The sequence below is a fragment of the Ambystoma mexicanum genome, chromosome 14 (genome assembly GCF_040938575.1).
Source record: "Ambystoma mexicanum isolate Mex_15411 chromosome 14, UKY_AmexF1_1, whole genome shotgun sequence".
Lineage (NCBI taxonomy): Eukaryota > Metazoa > Chordata > Amphibia > Caudata > Ambystomatidae > Ambystoma > Ambystoma mexicanum.
Window position 1 is genome coordinate 29,192,976 of NC_090940.1, and position 24,030 is coordinate 29,217,005.

Genomic DNA, 24,030 nt, shown 5'->3' on the forward strand with positions numbered 1-24,030 from the left:
CCCTTGGGTACTATTCAAACAGTCTGTGACTAAACACTGAATATCTATTTGCAACTGCTGGCCATTTTTTCATTGGTGCCTAAGACCGTTTTATGGCCCAGTCTGACCATGTGAGCTGCCCCTTTCCATTTCCTCCAATCTAAAAGAAAAAAAAGTTTTTTTTTTTTTTTTTTTTTACATTTCATGCTGGGCTCTGGCGCCCCCCCCCCGGGGATGCGGGCACGCCCCGCAGTTTGAAGAGACCTCTGCCATATGTTCTAGGAATAACTTTTAACCGATAGAATTGGATGCATGGGGCCAATGTGAATTTCCCACATTTTTTTCAATTGCCCTAATTTGATTCAGAGATTCTTTGGCTATCAACAGAAGGTTATTTTTTACCAGTACACAAGAATTAACTGTAGAATACATATCCTAGGAACCTTAGCACCGTTTGACTCTTTATTTTTACCCCACTGCAACCCCAGAAGGAGAAAGATGAGGTTCTACTTTTGCCATCTATTTGGAAGATGGTGGTTTTGCTGGGATTGATTTTCCGTTCATCAATTGCCAACAGCCGTAATCCTTCTTTGTAGGCCTATTTTGGTGCAATCAAACCGAAGAAAGTCCTCTGCATAGGCGACCCATCTGATGGTAATCTCTCCTATCTTGGGTCCACTGAGACCACTTGTATCTAATATCTTTCCTGCTTGTGATACATATAGCAGTAAAACCCTTTACTATCTACCTGCTGTAGCATGTATACTATGTACCAAGTAAGCCTACTTTCAGCGCCATGATGCCCCTGGGCAGATGTGCGCTATACAAATCCAAATAAATATAGATTAAATGGGGTGGCCGCTAGCCTGCACCCTTGCTTCAAACCATTAGAAGTTGATTACATTTGACAGTAGCCCTTTGTTGTTTAGCCTCACCGTCATCACTGTTTCAGAGTACGAATAGATGATTACATCAATTTTTCAATTTCCATCCCACGGGGGTCCACCTTCCCTCCAGTCCTTCATCTTCCGTTCCAGTGCCTTCTTGTATATATGTCGAACAGAAGTCAGACCATTCAGCCTCAATCGATCCATTATTTCCATGGAGGGCTGCTGTTATCCGCTCCATAACGTATATATTTCGGGCTACGTTAACTCCTTCACTCTTCCCCGGCAGCTGAACTCCGTTCCAACGTGTTGCCAAGCACGCCCTTCCCGCCAAGAGAAGGCTGTGTACCATACATGGCACTCGGACGTATTCTCCCTCCCTTTCTTCCACCCCGAAAAGGACCAACATGGGAGCCTTCACCCTATTAACCCCATCTAGATCCCTGATCCAGCTCAGAACTTCATCCCAATAGGACTGGACCTCCCGGCATCCCCACCACATGTGCCATTAATCGGCGCTCACTCCACAGTCATGCCAACACGGCGGACTCACAACTTGGTACATTTTTGACAGCCTAACCGGGTCATAGTGCCATCTGTGTAACCGCTTTACAGCATGCAGTTTATATTGGCAGGAAATTGAGGTCTTGAAGGCCCCCTGCACATTCTTAGCCATAGTTCTGGGTTCAGTTCCATCCCCATGTCCCCTTCCCATTTCATCCTTAACCAATGCACCATCTCCCCCTCCCCACCAGGGCCCTATACATCATCCCAATCACTCCTTTCGACTCCATAAGTGTATCTGGTAGTTTTTCAAAGGGAGTAGGCTCCCTCTGTATCTTACTTTTCCATGCCTCCTTAGTCAATACCCCTTTAAGAGGCAAATATGAAAAGGGGGTAGTGTACCTATCACCATGGTCTCCAGTTCCACAACGTAACAAATCTCCACCCCCTCCCCCCCGCAGGCCTCCTTTTCCACATTTGCACAATTCTTACCAGAACCGCCTCATACCATGCCTTGAATTTGGAGGGATCTGGGAATTCGTCCTGAACTCTCGGCACCCAGAGATGGGCAAAGGGTGCGGGCCATGTTATCCAGACATCCCTTTACCTGCTCGCCAGATATTCCAGATAGTGCCCAGGATAGGGGTGCTCATGTATCCTTCGTTGTAACTTTGATCTGGGCACCTATAGCCACTCTCCCACCGTAGCTGGCCTTCAGTAATGGTTGTCAAGTCCCACTCATTGTAGGTCTCTCTGTCCGCTGAGGTGTGGAACCAGCACTCTCAACTGGGTGGCTTTGTAGTACTCTGGGTTTCTTTCCCTGCCACAAGAACTGTGAAGGGGTCACCTTCGTCACTTGGAAATAGTTGTTGGTAATTGTCACAACCCTTGCCCAAAACCCCCTCTGGCAAACCCATTGGCCAGGTGGAGTCAGGACTCGGGCCTCTAGAGCCTGGCATCCTCTTCAAAAGCCCTCATGGGGCCAGTCCTGGTGCCTATGGCGCCAGGCTCATACACCATGGAAAACAATGTGCTTGGGAACTACTTTATTGTATTGTCAGCCAACATGGAGGCATCCACATAGATTGGTTCCTAAGAACCAAGCTATGCGGTCTAGTGTTTTGGGTGTGGTAGCCTAGGGACTACTTTACCTGGACTATTTTGTTGGGGCTATTTAAACCACACGCTTCACGTTACTTTGCAGCTTGCAACGTGACGCTCACCGTGTCCAGCTATTCCCTCGAACCTCGGAGAAGCCGAACCTGCAAGGAGACAAAAGGAACATCATTAGAAGCAGCATCTTACCTGCAGTCTTTATCTTTAAACACTCGCATCTACTGAGAACAGCTTCCTCGAATCTGCACGCCTCCCGGACAGAACGACCTGAAAGCGGAAGATAGAGGCAACATTAAAGAAAGCAGAGACATTTACAAATTACGAAGTGCTCAAAAGGCTTACCTGGCTGGTCGCCTCTCGGCTGGCACCACTCCGGACATTCCACCCGCGCTGAAGAACACTACGACCTACAAGGAAGGAAAACACAGGTTAGCAAAGGCAAGACTTCGCAGCGCTGCGCATAGCGCTTACTTACCGCATCCTAGCGCTCTTAATGCGCCATCATTTACCAGCGGGGCTCAACCAAGCCAGTTCGCCACGCTGAAGCTCTGCATACCTAAGGGAGAAAAAATACATTTTAAACAAAGAAAGGCATGCAGGATAGCAACAAAACTAAAGAACAGCAATAAGACCTACCTGGACAATATAAAACAGGCCGGCGTCAGTGAAGTAACTGGACCGCACTCGCCCATGAAAGACAACATGCCCCTGCAAAGAAGGCAGGACGGAGAGCACGCCTAATTCTACCACAAGGTGAGGAGAGGGCGCCAGAGGGACTGAAATCATACGGGGGTGGAGGGAGGATACTTACCGCAGTCGGTCAGTCTTGAACACAGTCTTCCTGTATTTTCAGGCAGAACCTTCCCCGCAGACCATCAGGGCAAAGCTGAGGAGCATACCAGCGAGTAACCCGGCTGGGTGGCGTCCCTGTGGTTACCAGGCGAGCGTAACAGTAATCTGAATAGGGAGCATCTGTAACAAATACAGAATCTTTGGAAGGACTACCATGTTGAGTGGGTTCAGCCATCCTTCCAGGAATGGTCAGTCCCTTCCATCCCTCCCACCCCCCCCGTCTTTCTCCAGGGCTGTCATTAAAGGGGTTGGGGGGGAGTTGGCTACATACAAACCCTCCGGCTTCCTCGTGACATTGATACCGAGATATCTCGGAGACCTCACGCTAACTTCCATACCAAATGGGTCAAAGCATCCCAAATCATTGTCCTTTCCTTTATCCAGGGGGAACAGTACAGACTTGCCCTTATTAATTTTAAAGCCAGCCAGGTGCCTGTATTCCTCCATCAGTTCCATCGCTGCCGGGACCGATGTCGGTGGGTTTACCAGGTGGAGGAGCAGGTCATCCGCATATAGCCCTACCTTATACAGCGTCTTGCCCACCCTAATTCACTCAATTCTATCCTACTCCCTCAATCTACTGGCCAGTGGTTTCAATGATAGCACAAATAAAGTCTGGGAGAGCGGGCATCCCTGCTTCGGTCCTCCTTTACAAGGTGAACCATCTTGAGTATCCCCTGTTCACAGCGACACAGGCCCTAGCGGAGGAGTAGAGCGCCATAATACCCCTTATGAGACCCGTACTTGCCCCAAACCTGATTAGTACCGCCTCCATGAAGCCCTTCTCCACCCTGTCGAAGGCCTTCTGAGCATCTTTGGAGAGAAGTGTGGGATCGACCTCCCACCCCTGCGCTTTGTTAATCAAGTGTAGGTGTTGACCCCTTGCATCCCTTTCACAAACCCTACCTGGTCCGAATGGATCAGTCTTGGCAGGTGTCCCTTCAGCCTTGCGTCTAGTACTCTGGCATGCATTTGTGAGTCTATATTTAATTAAGAAATCTGATGTTAAGAACACGCCCCAGGCTCCCTTGCCTCTTTCGGTATTACTGTGATTGGAGACCGCTAAGAGTCTGGTGCTTTCCCTGTAGTCAGAATGTCATTGAACAATATCGTTGGGAAGGAGAGCAGAGCCGGAAGAAAGCACTTATAAAATCCTGGGATGAAGCGTCCTCTCCAGAGCCTTACCCAATTTCAACCCTCAAATAGCTGTCCTAATTTCATCCCCAGTAATGGAGCCTCAAGGCAATCTGACTCGGGTTTCGTGAGTCGAGAGAGGTTGGAGTCTGCCAGGTAGCTCTCAAATTCCCCCCGGACCTCTGTCCCTTCACTCCTGTACAGGTCCTCATTAAAAAAAAAATGCGAATGCTTCCTGGATCCCTTCCTCCAAGCTCTCAGGGATCCTCCACCTCTGCAACCCACCTCTCTGCCCGCTGACCTTTCAGCCTAGCTGCCAAGAGAGCGTCCACCTTATCTCGTAAAACTTCTGTTACAGAAATTGTAGGTTGCAAACTATCTTTCCTTCCTCAAGGATTCTCAGTTCCTCCCTCATTCCCCTCACCTCTTGTAAGGTCCCCCCTTCCTTCTGTTGCCAACTGCACCCGCTCCTCCAAGGCCCTTCTTTTGGTACTCCATCCTCTTTCTATGCGAGTGCATTGCCTCTTTCTGCGAGCCCCTTCTCTAATCCGCATCACTCTCCTTGTTGCCTTTGCTGCATCTCACACAATGTCCTTGCATACCTCCCCATTGTTCAATTCAAAATACCTTACCCTGAAACAAGGATCATTCCAGAGTCCTTGCACCTCAACTTCGAGCCGCTGGGACAGAGTCCTGCCCAACCAGTATAAACCGACTTGTGATCAGACTAACTGATGGGATGGATGACTGACCCCGTTTGTATTCCCATAGGTCTCAGGATATATAAAGGTAGTCTATTCTCTTCACAGTTCCATGTGCTGCGGAGTAGGTCAACCCCTGACTCGTGGGTGGAAGTGGCGCCATACATCCTGCATCCTGTAGAGCCATCAAGATTCCCACTTCCCTGACCGCCTGATGTTGGGGTGCCTGCTCCCTAGGGTGTCCAGACTGCTGGTCTAAGCTGCTATCCCTCCAAACCTTGAAGTCTCCTCCCAATATGAAGTGCCCCTCAATCTTTCTTTTACGGAGTTCTCTGTTAGAACCTCCCTTGACCTTGATTGGGGGTATACATCGTAGCAAATCTGAACCGGAGTCCCCACATGAGACCTGAGAGCATAACCGCCCTTCCCTCCATATCAGACCACACTTTGGTAACTTCTAGTTGGAGCCCCTTGCGGACCAGAATCCCAACCCCAGCCTTCCTTGTTACCCCTGAGCCCCAATATTCTCCCCCCCCCCCCCCCCCACATGGAATCCTCCGCTCTTCACCCCTCAAATATTTAGTCTCTTGGAGGAATAGGACATCTATCCCATATCTTCCAAATTCCCTCGCAACCAAACACTGCGTGGCTGGTGAGTTTAGCCCTTTGAATCAGCCATACCTCAATCTTGTCCCCCCTTTTGGGCCTCCTGGGAACAGAACTGTGTGTACATAAGTGTCGGATCAAGACATTCCAAAACCCCAGTTACCCTCAAAGACCCACCCCCCCTTAGGCGCCCGCCCCCCACCTCCAGTTGTTTTCACTAGAGTGCTGAACCACCAAGCAGGCCCGAAACCCAGGCCCCAACTCGTGTCACCTCAAACCCCAGTGTCCCCCTTCCCCCAACTTCAACTTGCGTTCCAAACGTACATCTGAATCCAGATCCATTGATCCCTGATGACCCAGCTGCAACAATGGGACCCTGAAATCTGGTCCCCCAAGGTCGCCAGTTCCCCCGGACCCCTCCCCCCCCCCCCCAAACAGGATGACTAGCCCGATAATCCCCTCAATCAACTGCGGCTGGAATTCAACCCCAGCCCGCTTAGGGTTCAGGGTGTACCAGTCGGTGGGGGGGGGGGGGGGTATTCAGCTCCTGAAACTTCTTTGATTGTGCAACCCGCTCCCTTTGAGGCCCCTTAATGCACCTTTGTTTGTCCGCTCATCTTTCACCTTGTGAGCCCGAAGCTCCCCCCCCCCCCTGCACCCCCATGCGGTCTCACCAATTGTCTTGTTTATCTCGTCCTCAGAAGCAAGACGGTATTTCAGGCCCTCCAGTTCAAAGGTAATCGAACGGAAATCCCAATCTGTCCCGAACTCCTTTCTCGTTTAGCCATTTCGTCAAGGGCAGACACATTCTTCTCTTTGCGAGAGCCAGCGACGACAGGTCCTGAAAAATTGTGACTGGCCAGGACCGACCTCGGGGCCCGTCCCCGATCAACCGGCTCTGTGGACCCTTTCTATTTTGTCTCATCGATTGAGTACTCTTCAAATAGGAGTCTAGATATGTCATGTATCGCCCTCCTCGGCTCTCTGATTCACCCTCGGCTTCTGGTATCCTAATGAGAAACCGGTTATTTCTGGGTTTGCGATTCTCAAATCCATCTTCAGAATCATTTCAGCTTCTCGTCGCTCAATCTCGCCTATCCTTGTGTCCATCTGTGCCTCCAGGGTGTCTAAGGTGGTTTGCTCCTCAATGTTGTCCATTCGCACGTTTATCTTATCCACCTTGCCACCAATATCAGCCGTCCTACTCCTAATTCCATCGAAGGGACGCAACGTCTTTTAGTCGCCATCACTACCCCCCTCCCCCTGCCCTGTCATCTTCCGCCCTTCTGGGGAGGCCGTGGGGTCCGGTCTGCCTGTGGAAGCAAATACAACCCGCTTTGTTCTGGCCTCCATGTAATCTTAGGCCCGGTTGGGATGCTCCAATGAGGTCTCACTCCTTCTGGGGGTACAGTCTGTCCGGTCCTTCCCTTTCCACAGGATTCCCTTCACTATCAAACCACTAGATTGTAGGTCACCCAAGGGGAATGTTCCACTCTGCCCCCTGGCCAGAGGGGATTGAGACCCACACTCCAGGGGTGAGGCGGGCACAGGGTGTTTGGGCACACACCCCCTCCACCGACCTCTAGCTACCAGAATATCACTGGATCCAATTCCGTCCCCCAATGAGTCCGGGAGGCAGGCACACGCCCCAGAACCGGGGGCCCACACCTCCTGTGATGCACCTTCTCTTTTTATCCAATTTGGGGTCACCTGCGCAGCCCTGTGGGTCAGCGCCACCCTCCTGTCTTCCAAAATCTTGTTTGGTCTTCAGCTGTTGGTTCAGGCTGACTGTTCACCACCAGCTGATTTCCCCCTGCAAGCCACCACTGTTGTTCCGAGGCCGTCCTGGCCCCTCCGGTATGTTCACCACCCCTTGATTATGCACCCTGAAGGCGGGCACACACCCCTTGATTTGGGGCCCCACACCTTCGAGCGTTTGTTCTGGATAACGGCACCATTCTCATCCTCTCAGGCCTGCGCTGTCATCCGGACTCTGCCACCCCTCAGCAGGTGAGCATGCCTGGTCAGTGGTCTGTCTCCTGCTGAAGGTGGATAGGAGCTAGAAGTACAATGGCCTCCGCAGCACCCCGGCCCAGATATACCAAGCTGCCACACTGCACCTGACCTAGGCACTTTCCTTCTCAACCTTACTTGGTCCTCTGTTCCTTTTTTATACAGTGTCTCTTCTAGGTTGTATCGCATAACAGGCCACAGGGGGCCCTTCTTTCATTCACAGCTTGTGGGGCCGGGTTTCCGTTAGTGTCACTATCTATCGAGTACTCTAGGGAGCCCCCGCCGTTATCTTCCAGGCCTCTGGTCCAGGCCCTCGTTCAGTTCGGGTGGGGGTGGGGCAAAGTCCTGCCAACTGCCATGTAACGGGAGCAGGAGATTGTGAGGGGTGGGCAGCAGAATGCAAACCACCTCCCCTATGTGACCGGAGGGGGCGCAGGAACCAGGCGGCCCACCACCACTTCCCAGCACCTTCAATTTTGTCAAAACTCAGACGCTGTTCCCTGCTCCTCCTGCTTTCCTTTTCGCGCCGCAAACAGAGGGACAGAGCCGGCTCTCCCGCTTGCCGGACACCGATCCTTCTCACCCTGACATTGTTTAACACAAAATGTCAGGCCTCCCGATGCTCAGACAGCAGCACTAAGGTCGGTGCTGTTCTGCATAGAAGCTGTAACCGCACCTTATAACGTTTCCCAGGGCATACAGCATAACATTATTGAAGTTAATTTGTTTCCAGTTGGTAGCAGTGAGAAATAGATAATAACCTTGCATTCAACCTCAGCCCCTGCTGCTGTCGATATGGCCACATTGAAACGGACTCTACTGTGCTTGAAGAATAGCACGGATTCCCTTGGATCAAAAATAGATGCACTGAACTTCAGGGTTGAGACCTGAGCTAAACGGACAAATTGTGTGTCCGCATGACAGAGGCGGAACAGCGGATACGGGATACGGAGGACAGGGTTGCAGCCTTAAAAGGGAGGTGGTGTCCTTACAACAATCGGTGAGATGGGTGGAAGCTAAGAACAATGACCTTGGAGGGAAGATCACAGAGAAATAACATCTGTGTTGCGGAGGTCCCCACACATCGACAATATGAAACCCCTGGTGGAAATTCTTGACCACCCCCTGCTGTCCTCGGTTTTTGGTCAAGAGGGCACACTGCTCATTAGTGGCTAAACCACCTCCTGGTGCTCCAGCCAGACCAATTATTACTAGTCTCCTAAATTAGAGACAGATGTTCTCCTCAGAACTGCTAGGGACAACAGCGAACTCCTATATGGCTCCTCCATCATTAGACTCTTCCCTGACTTCAACCAACCAGTCCAGGAGCAAAGGAGGAAGTTCCAAGCCGTGAAAAATAAACTGAGGAAGAACCTCCGATATGCCAATTATTCAATGACTTCTAGCTGGAGGCATCCAAGCCGCGCCGGGAGTATAACCCAATCTTCAAATCTCTAAAGGGTTCCTCGCATTGATACCATCTAAAGTTACCGGCGGTGTGGTGCTTCCAACTGGACGTGAAGCGCACACCTTTCACTCCCCTGCTGAGGCCTGGCGGTTTATGGGCCAGCATGACATCCTGGGGCCTGACGCCATCCCCGCCTTGGACCCTCAGGCCACTACATCTAAGGAAGATGACTGTGACTGCATACACCTGGACTTAAGATCAAAGTGGCAAAAGAAGGGCAGATGACCTAGGGGGCCCAAAGCGATCGGCTGGCGGGAGAGCACAGGAAAACTCAGCTACTTGACTGGACAGCGACGGAAATGTGCTGCGTCACTGGTCCCCCATGGTATGTCGGACAGGTCATTGAGCACCTGCTGATGTGGCTGTAAGGCCTTAGGACTCTTAAATGTTTGTCTGTGCTGATATGAGCCAGGGCTGAATTTGCTCTACCGTTTTGTTCTGTTTGTATTTATACAAAGCAGTTATTTTTATTAATCTTTTGTTTAGACTGTTTTGATGTATTATGTATGCCTTGTATGTAAAATGTAAGTGGGATCTGTGGATTCTTGCCTATTTGTTCTGGATTGGCAGTTTCTTGTTATTGGGTTCTCCGCTAGGAGCTCAATGTTTGCCTGCTTAGTTTGGTGTTTGTTTCTATGTTGTGGACGGAAGGGGGGGTTTCATGCTGATGTTTTGGTTGTGTCACAGGGGTGTTTGGGGACATAGATTGGGAGAGTTGCCTGCATGGTATTGTGGGTGGCACTGGGGTTGGCATTCTCAGTGGGTGTTGGGGCAGTCAGCGTAAGGTGTGCCTGTACGATAGACTAGTGCACTTACATGACTGCGATCACGCTCTATTACCTTGAACATCCAGGGCCCGGGTGATATGATTTAAGCACCATTTGATGCTGACCCTGTTACGGGATGACCGGGGGGGTATATTCTATTCCTTTAGGAAACTCATCTGGATGCAACTGAGTCAGGGAAGCTTGTCCGGGGATGGGTGGGGCAGGCCTTACATGCACTATTTACATGCAAGAGCGGGGTGTCTATCCTTCTTCACAAGAGACTGCCCTTCACCCTGTTGAATGCTCTCTCCGACCCGGATGGGTGCTATGTGATGGTGAACGGGCTGCTCTTCCAGCAATGTCATCCTCCTAAATATCTATGGACCGACCAATGACCATGCTGGCTTCTTTCCCCATGTCCTTACAGAGTGGTTCCTTTATGGACCCATTGACCTTTGTGGGTGGGGATGTTAATGTTGCACTGGCTGTGGACAGGATGCTTTCCCCCTCTGCCCAGTGGACGCTTCCTAGAAAAATTAATGCTCTTTTGAGTTTGATGGATGAACTTAGTTTGCGCGATGTGTGGAGGGAGCAGCATCTGCAACAGCGAGAATTCTCTTTTTACTCGAACCATCATCGGTGTTATGCCCGCCTTGATTACCGGCTGCTCGTTTCGCCAATGCTATCCATGGTGGAGCGGTGTGAGATCCGACCTATCACTATCTCAGACCATTGCCCTGTTGTGCTCCAAATATCATTTCTGACGGCACAACCCCAAGTCCCGCACTGGGGACTAAATCATGCCACCCTGCAATACCCTGACTTTGTGTAGAGCTTGGGGCAGCACATAGATCGGTTCTGGGAGGATAATATGATAGAGGGTTTCTCAGTATTGAGATGCTGGGATTCTTTTAAAGCCTCCTTGAGGGGGTAATGTATCGCACAATGGGCCTTTAAGTTGAAGGGTTGGCGGCAGCGCGAAAAGAACCTCCAGATGGACCTCCAGCGCATGGAGTGAGAGCAGAAGGCCACACTAGATTGTGCTCTGCTTGGTAGAATTATGTAGGAAGGATCTTAAGGATTGCACCACACAGAGCCCAGATCCATGTCGGATTTCAGGATACCCCTCATTAATATTCATGAGAAAAAAATGTGCATACAATTTTTCCTCATGAATATTAATGAGATCCTGAAAACCTGTCAGGATTCTAGCTCTCGAAGGCCAGAGTTGGACAACCCTGTCCTAAAGGGACACCAGCGGGCACAGCTCATCGATGGCATTAAGTCCAGGTTGGAAACGCTTCTTACAGACACTAGGGCGATTAATGATCGCTTCACGGAGTACTTTCAGGAGCTCTATGCAGAGACTGTTACTTCTGAAGCGTGTCTGAGGCGTATTTAAGTCTACTGAATGCCCCTATCCAAGACTGGGAAGGTGGCGGCGGCTGTAGTGGGTTTGACTCGCAAGAAGGCCACCGGCCCCAATGGCCTTCCGATTGATCTTTATAAGGTGCTGGTGGATAAAATAGCACCCTGGCTGGCAACTGTCCTTAATGAAGCTAGTGCTGCGCGGTCCCTCCCTAACTTGCTCTTGGGGGCTAATCTCAACTTCCCTAACTTTATTAAAGACCTTACCGATTGCAGCTCATGTCGACCCATATGCCTCATCAATACCAATGCAAAAATCCTGGCCAAATGCTTGCACATCAGCTGGATCATATCCTCCCAAAGCTGGTCCACCAGGACCAGACTGGGTTTATTCACGGTCGGCACTCTTGCGACATTGTGAGATGCCTCTTTAAATCTAGTTGCAGCTGAAATGGGTAGGACAATATTATTCTATCCCTCGATGCCGAGAAGGCGTTGGACAAGGTCAAATGGGATTATGTTTACCGTCTTACAAACCTTCGCCATCAAGGGATACTTCTTGGACCTGGTGGGGCTTTTGTATTGCTGAACACCACATGGGTCGTTAATCGCTAATGAGTTAATCTCGGCTCCCTTCTGGCTTTAATCGAGTACGTGACCGGGCTGTCCCCTGTCGCCGCTTCTCTACGCTTTAGCCATCGAACCCCTGGCTGCCAGAATTTGACAGGACCGAGACCTGGTGGGCATCACTAGGGCTGGGATTGAACACTGCATTTCTTTATGCGGATGATGTCCTCCTTTATGTGGCAAACTGGCAAGTCAACCTCCCTCTGATCCAATCCCTCCCGAGTTGTTTCGGTCCGATCTCATGATATAAAGTAAACTATGACAAATTGAAGATGCTGCTGCTGCAGGCTGATATTCCATGGGAACCCGGATGGCTGGCCCTTTTTATGTTGCAAGCTACTGCCATCTAGTATCCTGAGATGCATGCAAGTCCTTCCGTGGATACTCTAGTCCATGATGATTATCCAGCTCTGATTGCTTAAGGCCAAGATGATTTGCTCAAATGTAGGGTAGGCTCAATGTGATAAAAGGAACACCCTTCCCAAATTGGTCTATTTGACACAAATTATCTCTTGTGCTATGCCCTCTAAGATGCAACATGGTCTTCACAGGCTCGTAGGGAAATTCATTTGGCCACACAAGAGGGCCAGATTAAAAACTGAATGATTGTATGCCCCCAAACAGGATGGGGGTCTAGCTCTCCCTTCGTGGCAATATTCTTGGCGGCCCAGGCATGCTGGATGAAGATTTGGTTGAACTCGAATGAGACAGCAAGCTGGCATCGAACCAAACTGGCAGCCCCTTACCCTTCTGGAAGCTGTGGTTTTCCTGTGGAGCCGTCTTCACATCACATTGCATGGCATCCCATTGTGGGCCCCTCATTGTGGTATTGTTCACAGTTGCTTGGAAATACTGGAGCTGACAACAAATCCACCCTGGCTTGGCCTCGGAGCCTTGCTCTTGATGAATCCAGGGGACAGAGAGAGAGTGACCCAGCAGGTCTCCTGGCGGCAGGTAGGCAGATCTGACTTAATATTTTTTTATCTGTTTCTCCTTTTCTTCGCACTTTCCACTTCTCCCCCTTCCATGCACTTGCGCGTTCTCAATGTCACTGGCCTAGTAAGATCGCTGTTTTGTTCTGCCTTGCCTTGCCGCGGTCTGAAACACTTGTGTACGAGCGCGATAGAAATAAAATATCATTATCAATTGAAGATGCTGCCCCACTACCGTTCTGAGGGCAAGGGAGTGCTAGGATCGGACCAATCAGAATGGTTAGGGCACAGGGCAGACCTTTCTGTGATTAATTCGCAGACATCCGAGGCTACTACATTCACATGTACCCCTTCACTGTGAATTAGATGCCGATAAGGCTGCATTTCCTAAGCTGAAGTACTTTTTATATACCTAGTATCGCGAATGTGGGGAGGAATGCGATATTGACGGAACAATGGGCAGTGGACTGGGAGGTTCAACTGACTGTGGTGATCTATACACCACCTTCTACCTTATGAATGTGGTGTTTTACAGTGCAGGTAATAGGGAAATTCAATATAAGATTATTCAAAGATATGACTATTCACCGACTAAGATGGCGGTGATGAAGCTGCTGACTTCTAGAGACTTCTGGAGGGGTGTAGAAGACTGGGGACTATTCCCCAGGGATCTGTCATCTTCTGGCCAGGACACAGCCATCGCTTGTGGATCCAGTTCCTGGGGGTGGACCAGTGTGGGAGCATCAACTGGGTGAGGGTCTTTGTGGAGTGGGAGTGGGACACCGGATGACTAGACACGGTATCCCCTTCCCTGTAACACCTTTACCCCATAGTTACAAACTCAATCCCCATCCATCCCCTCCCAACACGAACACTTTCTCACGGACAGCTTGCTATGAGTGAAAACGGACTAACACCCGAGCTGTATACCCGACATGTCCCAATACAATGGTCAGGCAGGGCCAGGCAATTACTGACCATTACACACACACACACCTGACTTGCATTACACTTTACCACACGGATAAAAGGTGGAGCACGAGAGCACACTGAGTAAAGCATGCGAGGAAGCAGCAGTTCCAAGATGGCTTTTTCATAAAACACGAAAGACTACACACCGAAGGGGATCGCAAGGAGGGAAGTCCCCTTGACCTTTGCGACGAGGAACCGTTACTTTCACGAACCTTCGAGAATAAAAAACATAAGACCAGGAGACAAGGCTGAAGAATCCTGCATTGTGTTTTGGAGGTACCCAGGACTCTCCTGCATCGATAGTCAAGGCGGGTAGAATCGCTTGCCGTCGTGGTACTGTTTTTGGCTCCTACAACAAAACAGCACCAGTGAAGTCAGCACAGCTGGCGAGTTGGGGAGACTAATCCCAGACCTGTCTATGTTGAAGCCATGGATGCAAGGGGCAGCGTTGTATAGTGAATGCTGAAGCTAACATTGTGTTAAGCGTATGTGGTGATCAACTCAACTAAAATTGAACAGATGAGTGATTGAACTTTGAAGCCAAGATACGATAACTTAGCCGGAGTGGTTGGGCACCATGTGAGGTGCTCATTTGAAAGTCTCTAACGTATCCAACGGAAAGGGTGACCAAGAATTCGATGCACAAATCTTTGTTCAGAAGTGGTCCTGCAAAATCCTGTGCACAATCGGAAGTCTTCGGTGTTGATAGCGTAAAGAAAGTTGACAAAAGTAGATGGAAGTTGATTTGAGCCTGGCGTAGGGAGACTAATTAAACATTGTGTTAAAGAGGATCTGAGCCCGACTGAGGGGGATCCGAGGTGAGTAGTGAATCGCCTGAGAAATTGAATACTTGTGAAATCCTAAGAGGAAAAGAACTCATTGATTTGTCACATCAAGCCCTCTGAAAGAAGAGGCTTTCAGAGGCAAAGAGACTTGGACATGGAAGGTCCTGATGCTAACGATTGAACTGTATCCTCGTGCTAGAGAATCCAGAGACTGCTGAGCTAGAATGTACCGCCTTGTCCCGTGCTGAAAACGTGGAGAAGGGAGGCTAACGGCCTGAACATCCTGACATATAATTTTGTGAACACTTCTTTCTTTTTCGTAAAACTGTTTCCCACACGATTTGCATTTATAGGTATGAATTGTCAATAGGTTTATTAGTATAGGCCCTTTTTATTTTGACAAGACACCACTAGGACACACTATTTGATGGTCTTACTTTGCTCGGATCTGTAGATTTAGGATTAGGTAGACCTTTTTCAAACCTATTTTTGGCGTTCAATAAACACCCTTGAACTGTGGTCACTTGTTTGTTACTGTTGAATCTATGCCTTCCTTAAAGGACGCTGGTGCATTTGCTGTGTTCCTGCCCTGCAATCCAGAGATTTGTGGGCTCAGTACAGGTAGGTGTGGGTCGCATCCCAGGAGTGACAGTGCTGATGGATCCTAGGGCTATGTTCTACAAGATGGGGTGGAGGATTGGCGTGATGTGATTATTTGCAGCCAGAAAGTAATTTCTTGTTAAATGGAAATCCCAGATGGGCACGACCATGATTATGTGGGAAGGGCTGGTGTCAAGATTGTATACGCATGAGAAGCAGGCCATATACGAATGGATGTGGTATGAAGGGAGCATGTCAGCTATGGGACCTGTCTGATGTGGTTGCTATACTGTGCCATACTTTGGGTGGCGGGGAGAGTAGAGTGCTAATCTGTCTCTAGTCGGTTTATTGTCATGGTGATTATTGTTGCCTCTCATTCATGCAGGGCTGTTTCTTATGGTTTGACCCCACCCCGCCTCCCCCTGTCCCCTGGTGACCGTGTGTGTGAATATGATCTGAGCCACATATCATCTACATGTGCTTATTTCTGCACACTATGTAAACCTACTGGTCTAGTTATTGTTGTTCCCAATTTGCATTATCATATTCTGTGTTCATTTATCCGTTAGTAATAAGATTCAAATCACAAAAAGCATAGTCACACTTGTAGCGAACAGTAAATCAGTTGCACCTGTTCACTGTCTGAAGCATATTGTGTGTCTCTTAGGGGACACTGTGACTGATTTTCATTGTTAAGGGTTTGTTCTTACCTTTCTGTAGACAATTCATTAATGCAAATTGTCAATTTTTTTCAGTAATTGTACTGTGTGGGCAATCTTTCACTTCTGAAGAGTGAAGCCAGACTAATCTGCTCGGCTTACCCCTGAGAGTTTTGACTAACATGGTGAAAACCCCAAAAAATCCATGTGACCAGTGCTTTGGAACCTGGTGTAGTAGGGTGCTACAATAGTCCAGTTAACCATATATGCTCTTTGATTTGGAAGCTGGTGGGGGCTATTTCTTAGCCTAGGAAGGTGGAAAGTGTAAAAAGGCATTTGATATGTGCACTGGCGTGTTGCCCATGTCTTGCTGTACTTGGTTACCTGCTCTTATGCAAGGGGCTCTATTGATGGGTATTGTGGCCGTGGGACGTAGAATCTTATGTCCTGTCTTGCTTTCTTTGCAGCGAGTTCTTTGAGCGTACCATCCTCTGTAACAGCCTTGTATGGAGCTGTTCCATCACCAACAAGCCTGGCCTCACCTACCAGGAGGCTGTGGAGTCGGAGAAGAGAGCCCGCCGCAGTATTCAGAATTTCCCATTGCCCCTTATAGGTCCTGTGCTGTACCTGGCTTCCTGCACACACCGAGCACGTCTCCAAGAGGTGTGCGATGACCTCCTTGCTTACATGCACAACCGATTCTTTGTGGGTGAGATGGTGGATGTTTTGCGGAACAGCGGTGCAAGGTAAGGAATTCCTGCCACAGGTCACCAAAGTAAAACTGAATGGCAAGGTCTGTTAACTACTATACACAGTGAGATTAGGGTGTATTGAAATCTGGACCGGTTGGGGCTTTGGTTAAGGGTTTCAGTAAAGCATGCAGCTTTGTGCTTCATACTAGTATTTTATACTTTTTATTTCTTGGCGAGTAACGAGGAGGTATTGCAGCCTCCTCCGCTACTCTGCCAATTATCCATAGTGGCGCCCACTGTTCAACTAGATCTGGCGTTATGGGTGCAGATGTGCAAGTCTAAACCTGGAGCACATATCTAGAACAGTGTAACTGATATTGCATCGGAGGATAAGCTTGCATTTTGTGCAAGTTTTGTCAGTGCATTGAAATGGTCTTAGCCGCAGTGTGATGTGGGGAAAAGACATCCTGTCCTGTTGAGGCTTTCCTTGTTTGCTATTGTTTGCAGCTTTGCATGTTTGAAGGCATTAGTTAATGGGACATTCCTGATGGTGAAATGTAGGCCTTGATCAGTAGAATCCAAGGACTTGCTTCTCTGTTATAGCCCTCTACCTTTTTGATGATTCTGCTCCCAGACACTCTTTAGAGTCTTGGTAATATGTGCTGTTTGTTGGATTAGTGGGGGGGGGGATCTGCCTTTTGGTTTGCTGCTTGTTGAGAAAGGGATTTTGGAGTATTGCTTTGAGGTCCTGATTTGTGAATAACCTTCATTTTGCAAGCTCGCTCTCCTCCCCTCAGTCTGCCTTTGTGATGCAAGATATGTGGGGGAGGGGGCATGGCAGTAATTATGTCCTCTGTGGAGGGGCAATTTCGCAGCTTGAAATGGCATAAAAGCACAGTTATGTTTATTCTTATGGTAGCAGGTGCAGTCTGGCTTTTACTTAACAATGGAATCTTTGCAGGTTACAATGTACAATCCTGGAGGTTAAGCCACCGCCAAAGGAGAATGGGATGGTAAATGGCCATGCTGAGAACAAACCTGTTGCAAATATGGAGACCATTGTTATCAGTGACAGTGATGAGGAGCCAGAGCCCTCCAAAGCCTCTGCACAGAACGGGTGAGTGGACTTGCAGTGTGTCCGGAGTCTTGTGTGCCGCTGATCCAGCATTAGGCACACAACTGCTGAATGCATTTGCCTCCGCAAGGAACAAAACAGTTGAACACAGGGTACTGAGCAGGAGGAAATTAATCTATTGCAGCTGCCCAGAGGGATTTATTAAGCCTGTCACAGCCTTCTGAAGTGTTAATTGCCCTGTTGCTGTCAACCGTTTGCAGGAAAGGATGCTATTGGAGCATGAGGGTTTGGGGAGGTGGGTGGGGGGGGGGCGCTAAGGAGAGTTGGTAAGTGAGGGTTGACCTGTGCTGCCTGTTAATTTGCAGATGCCTCTGCCAGGGACAGCAGGAGGTTTGGGTGGATGATGTTGAGAAAAGTGGAGTGGTTATTAGTGCAATTTTCTGCCACCCTGGGAGAGCACAGAATAGATGGTATTATCGAGTGGAGTATCCCCTAGACCATGGAGTGAAAGGTGGGTGAAAAGTGTGATCGGGTTCCCAGGCAGAACCAGAGTCAACAGGCAATCTGCATTATTATTATATATTTTTTTTAAGCTGCCCATTTTCCTGTAAAACTAAGTTAGTGTTTGTAATAGGCGGCTGTTTTTTTTCCAGGAAGAGACCATCTACTGTCGACCCCTCTTTGTTCAAGTACAGGGTCAGGCCAATTAAACAGGAACCTTACGAGTCTGTGACGGTGAAGTGTTGCCAGATCAGGTGAGGTGCAATGTCTGACAGGGTGGTGATTTAGGTGGGGGCTGAGATAAGATATGGAAACTTTGATTTGAAAACATTGGGATGTATGGGGGGCGTTGAGCATCTGTTAACTCTGCTCTGTTTGTAATTTGTTTCGTTTTTTGTCATTCAGTTTACATTAACATGTAAGAATTGTATAATTTTATGGAACACAAAATCACACATCCATTTAATCATTTTTTACCTTAAAATCTACTCTTATATTTATATATGCATGTTCCCCCAATCTGGAGTGAATACTGCTTAAAAATCTTACAAGGGCAAGTACAATTGACAACTTTCTCCCCTCATTAATTAATTCCAAAAACTATTCTGCCCCCAGGCTTTCCTAATTTTCAACAAATCTGCCTAGATACTGTACCCTCAAGGGTTTAACCGCTGTACAATGGGACACCTAGTCTTTTAAGGTCTCCAAAACGTCGTCTTTACACAATCTACATGACATTTCAGAATCTGGTATCCCTTTATTTTTCCTTCAAATTTCCTTACCCCTCAAGGGTACCCAGAAGGTTGAATCTAAATCGCATGAATACATGCTAAGATTAAAAGTCTGGAGAGTTTTTAATTTGCTAATCTTTCTGTTTTTGCAATAGCCGGAAGCCAGCCTTGTTTTCCCGAGAGCGACTTAAACTGTTTCTGAAGTTACACTGCGAGTTGCACAATGGGGAGCAGAAGCCGAAGGTAAGTGAAAGCCATGCGCATCATTGATGCCGAATGTTTCACCTCTGCTAAAGCAGGTCTGCATTAGCACTGTGCAGAGGCTGTGCCGCTCAGCATATTACTGAAGCCTTCTCCTGCACCTTCATTGTGCGGCCATTCTTAGTTTTAGCATGGAGTGCTTTGTAGCAGGCCAACTTGAATGGTGCCACGCTTGATCATGCTATTTAGGATCGCGTACGCAGACCCTTTGCTTGGTGTTCAGGAGGATAAAGCCACATCTCTATTGCAGAGCTTCTCTGAATATGACGCTCTCTGGGTTGAGAGTTGGGGTGGGGGGGTGTGGGAATGTGGAACGCTAGTATGCAGAGCCCAGTAGTACTTTGCAGTCAATAGATTCATAGCAGGTGCCAAGCCTTGGTCTTCCTTGGGTATGGTTTTACTTCAGCAATTCACTGTGTTGCATATGCCCCATTCTTCAGTCCTCCACTGCACATTTCAAGCATTTTGCCTCTGTTCAGTTGGGTATTGTTGCTACATTCAAACCAACCCAGGGAAGCACTGAGGATGCTTACGGATTGCATCCCAGAGCTCACATTTATACATCCGGTTTGATGTGGTCTGAGATCGAACACTCCCAGTTGGTGATGGGGAACCCTTCTGAACCTGGGCAGGAGGCTTGCCAGTGTGTTTGCCAGAACCATACCTGACCCAGAGGTGGGTGAGGGAGTTGGAAGGGCCCCAGTCTCTCCTCTCCATATGTCTGACTACCAGTGTGTAGTACCACTTTTAATTGCCCCATGCCAGCACTACTAAAATGCTTGCCAGTGTGTAGCTTCTCTTCTAGGACCGCAACATCCAGAAGTCCTTGTGAAGGAAAGACCGTGCAACCCACCAGTAAGAGTCGGCAGAGAACTGCAGTGCAGCAGTGCGTACCGCACTGCAGACCGGCAATTGGGGAACTCTAAACCACACAACTAAGAACTTGGAGAAGGACTGTTTATCATGGAAACCATGTGTTTTAAGAACTTTAAGATTGATTGTACTTTTCATAAGCAGCCATTGCAGAACTCCTGTGGACCCAGGTTTGAGGTGGGGGGCTGGATTTGAGAGGCATTTTAAAGTCTCGTACCTGTATGCGAGGACTATGAGGAAATAACATGGGAGCGATGTTCCTAGGAAACCAGATGGGAGCCAGGACCAATGGTAAAAGGGGGAGGGGTGCAAGGGAGACTTGCAGTGTGTTGGTTGTTTGGGGGGCAAGGGAGGAGAAGGCAGATTGTGAGGAGACCAAGTGGAGGGATGACTGTGCGGTTGTCACATCTAGGCAGGGATGGCGGGTTTGGAACCGCTGGCGTTTGTTTGCCATAGCGTTTCCCATCACGTACTTCACTTTGTCTGCACCGCTCTAGTTGTTGCACGCGCACGTAACCGGAAGTATTTATTTCACCACTTCCTGGTTGCGAGCGCGTTGCAACGTTTCTGGTTTTCCCTGCTGTGTTGCCGTCGCTCTCGCTTGTCTCTGCTTCCCTCGGTCCTTGTCTGCTTGCTTTCCCCTGTTGTAGTTTTTCGTTCTATCTTTCCTTCCTTCTGTTTCCTCAAGTTCTTATTCCTTGCTTTCCTCGCTCTTTCCTCTGTGTTCCCCTTGCTCGCCTTTCTACTCGTTTCTTTATTTCTGCTCTTTTCTATTGCTGAGTTTCGGCATTTTTTCTTTTCTCGTCCTTTTTCCCTTTCTTCGCTGCTTACCGTCCACTGTGTATACTACCCTGTCTGTCTTCGGATTGGCTCAGCCCTGCCTTTGCTGCCCTCCAGTCCACCGTGAACCGGGACCCTGTCTCTTAAACGGATTGTCTTGGTCTAGCCCCTTGTAGCTACGCATCTGCTGTGTACCTGAACTCTGCCTGTTAGACGGACTGCCTCTGCCTTGCCCTTGGTGCCTATCTGTCCGCTGGGTACCTGACCTCAGCCTGTGGAATTACTTGAGTGCCACCCATTCGTATTTTCTTCAGCCATCCTTTGAAGCGGATAAACCTTCCATGCGGCTTCTCCTTTAGCATTGAACCTCCATCCACTACAAGTGCCAGCCACTCGAGCCAAATCCTCATTTCCTTGGATTGAGCCTCATCAGGGTTTTTTGTGCCTCCGGCTTTTTCCCCGCTGTTGGTGTCTCTGGAAGGGTTACCCCTGTCGCACCCCTTTGTGGTGGCACGGTGGCATCCTTCCGGGGGCGTCCATTTCTTCATAAAAAAAAAGGAGACCTTCAAACTACAAGAAAGGGAAATCCAAGAAGAAGGTGGAAGGTGAGTAGTCGAGGGAGGACCTGAATTGTCCAGTGAAGAAGAGGATATTTCCGACTTTTGTGATGGCAGTAGAGCATGGAGAAGATTTAGTTGGCATGCGTGTGAGTTTGCGGGATTGGTTGTTGAGAGAAGTGGTGCTTTTGTGTGAGGGCATGTTTGGTAAGTAAGGGGAGGGAGACTAAGAGGTAGTGTAGGGAAGTGAAAGGATGGTGAGTGTAGTTCAGGGGTTAGGGAGACCATCAGAGGAAAAGGGGAATGAGTAGAGGGGGCAAGGACGTGAAGAGAGGAGAGCACACTGGAGCACTACATGCTTGGTAGCTCTGCTGGAACTTGCATGTCGGCAGGGATACCCCATGTGCACTTAACCAATCTACCCTGAAGAGCAGCAGAAAAAGGGTGCAAGGGCAGCCAGCCATCAAGGCCATCTCAGTTATGAGGTGCCAAAGCAAGGAAGGTGTGACTTTAACTTGGAGCAAAGACTGCTGACCAGGTTTATAAGGCAAGTTGAGCCAGGGGCCCACAGCGGCTGGCGCTCCAGGGAATTAAGACATGGGGCCTATCTGAAGGCTTCACACAACAGATAATCAATACAGGGCCACTGAAGAGCAGCCAGTGAAAATAGGCTTGCACAAGGCCAGAAGCGAATATTCAACAACGGAGCTACTAGTATAGCAACCAGACCCCAGAGAATGGGAAGCAGAGACTGGTCCAGGTTGGGTTATGCCCACTAGGAGAACTGCAAGAGCCAAGGGTCATCGGAGCGTTTGGATGCCCGAGTGGCTTCTCCTCTCCTCCGGGCACAGAGGTTGGAGAGGCTGGAAAGCCTAGGACCCCACTTCTGAGCTCTTCCGCCTAGCTGTGATCAATGAATTTCCAGCCAAGAATCCACCCCTGCCCCAGGGTCACCACTAGTGTGGTGGGATTGACAGTATACCACTAAACCTTTGCTTACCTGTTTCTTGCAAAGGTGCTTTTAATTAGAACAGCTACCATACTACTTCCAAATCTTGTCCTAAGGGGACTTCCATCTCCCTTCTCTGAAACTTAACTGCTACTCTGAGGTACTATCCCTTTTTATTTGGTAGGGGAAGGACTGCTTTAGGGGCTTTATAATTTTAAGGCAGAGTACAGGGTTCAAAATTTCTGCGAACTATTTAGCTCCTGGATAGGGCCTAGAAGAGTCTGGTAAGTTTGACATAAACAGCTACTTCTGGCTGCCCTAACCAGCCAAATGGTGCCATACAAACATACCTATCTGACATTCACTGAATGAATGGTCATATGTACTGGGCACATTTAGGTGCTTCTAATTCTGAATTGGATTTGTTGCATGCTGTGTATTAATGCCTTTTTGTGCAGCCTGATATGGTATTAAATGTATAAACTTTCACTTTATACTATTGTACTGTTTCTCTTGTTTCATTGATTTGCGCTACTTTGCTGTTTGTGAGTGTAAATCGTTTAGTCTCACTTTGAGATTACCTACTGTGTACATATGTATGGTTGGCGTATTGTGCTTATTTTGAATTTTGACTTGCTTGGTGTGTTAATGGTGTGTTACATTAGTATATTTTGTACTTTGATGTAGACTGTTCTCCTTTGATTGCTTTGATTGGATGGGGGCCAAAGAAAGGTTGAAGGATGCTTAATTTGGGGGTTCAAAATTAAGATTCCATGAGCAGGAGAAAAATCCAACTCATCACCCCATAGGCAGAAACTATCTCTGGGTAACAAGGAGCGAGTACACCGCACACAGCACATTTTACAAACTATGTATGATCCATTTTGTACACTGTACTAGACTTTTCAACTTCTTCTAAGCATTATTTTTTTATTTATTTAGCATTTATTTCCGCGCACACAACTCTAAGGCATCTAGGCGCTAGTTACGGAAAGTGCATAGTATATTTATTCCAGTGCAAGAGAATGCATATGGGTTATAGCCAAGGGGGTGTGGAGTGTGTGTGTGTGTGTGTGTGTGTAGTCTTGTAAAACCCTCGCCTCATGGTACACACTCAAAGTTAATGTCACATATGCATCTTTTAATTAGGCACTAGTTGGCCTGGGAACCAAATGTAGCACCTGGTAGCTGTTGGTATCAAACTAACCAGACTCTCCTAGGCTAGAAGAGTCGCGTAGGACAGACCAATTAGTTACTAACCCATGGACAATTATACTAGCCAATGTTAAGTAAATAAACACAGCCAATAATATGCTAGTTGTCTCTATTGCATCATTTAATCAGCAAGAAAGAAGACGTAGTAGTTGACTGCTCGCAGCCAACCTGTGTTTCGACCATGGGTCGTTTTCAAGGCTATATTTAGATGCGTTTTTTGCTGGGATTGAAAACCTTTTGAACGTTGGTGCGGGATAGGGTGATAACCCGTTGTCAAATGACAGTACGTTTGTTTCTTCTTCAATGAATATTGCACATCTTTTATGGTTGAGAAGATATTGTTTTTTGTCAGTTCCTTGGTTAGCATTGGTTGTCACTTGTGTGACATGCATCCTAATGTGTACCTTGTGCACAATGCAAGTCATG

The 24,030-nt window shown here is 48.4% G+C and overlaps 1 protein-coding gene across 1 annotated transcript in view; it reads left to right on the plus strand.

Annotated features, from left to right (window-relative positions):
* BAZ1A (bromodomain adjacent to zinc finger domain 1A) overlaps nucleotides 1–24,030 on the plus strand; it is a 956,777-nt gene that overhangs the window by 87,053 nt on the left and 845,694 nt on the right. Inside the window, exons 2-5 of the mRNA XM_069638454.1 lie at nucleotides 16,438–16,716; nucleotides 17,624–17,779; nucleotides 18,391–18,492; nucleotides 19,125–19,212. Of these exons, the coding sequence (XP_069494555.1) occupies nucleotides 16,438–16,716; nucleotides 17,624–17,779; nucleotides 18,391–18,492; nucleotides 19,125–19,212 (625 nt within the window). The remainder of the gene's footprint in view (nucleotides 1–16,437; nucleotides 16,717–17,623; nucleotides 17,780–18,390; nucleotides 18,493–19,124; nucleotides 19,213–24,030) is intronic.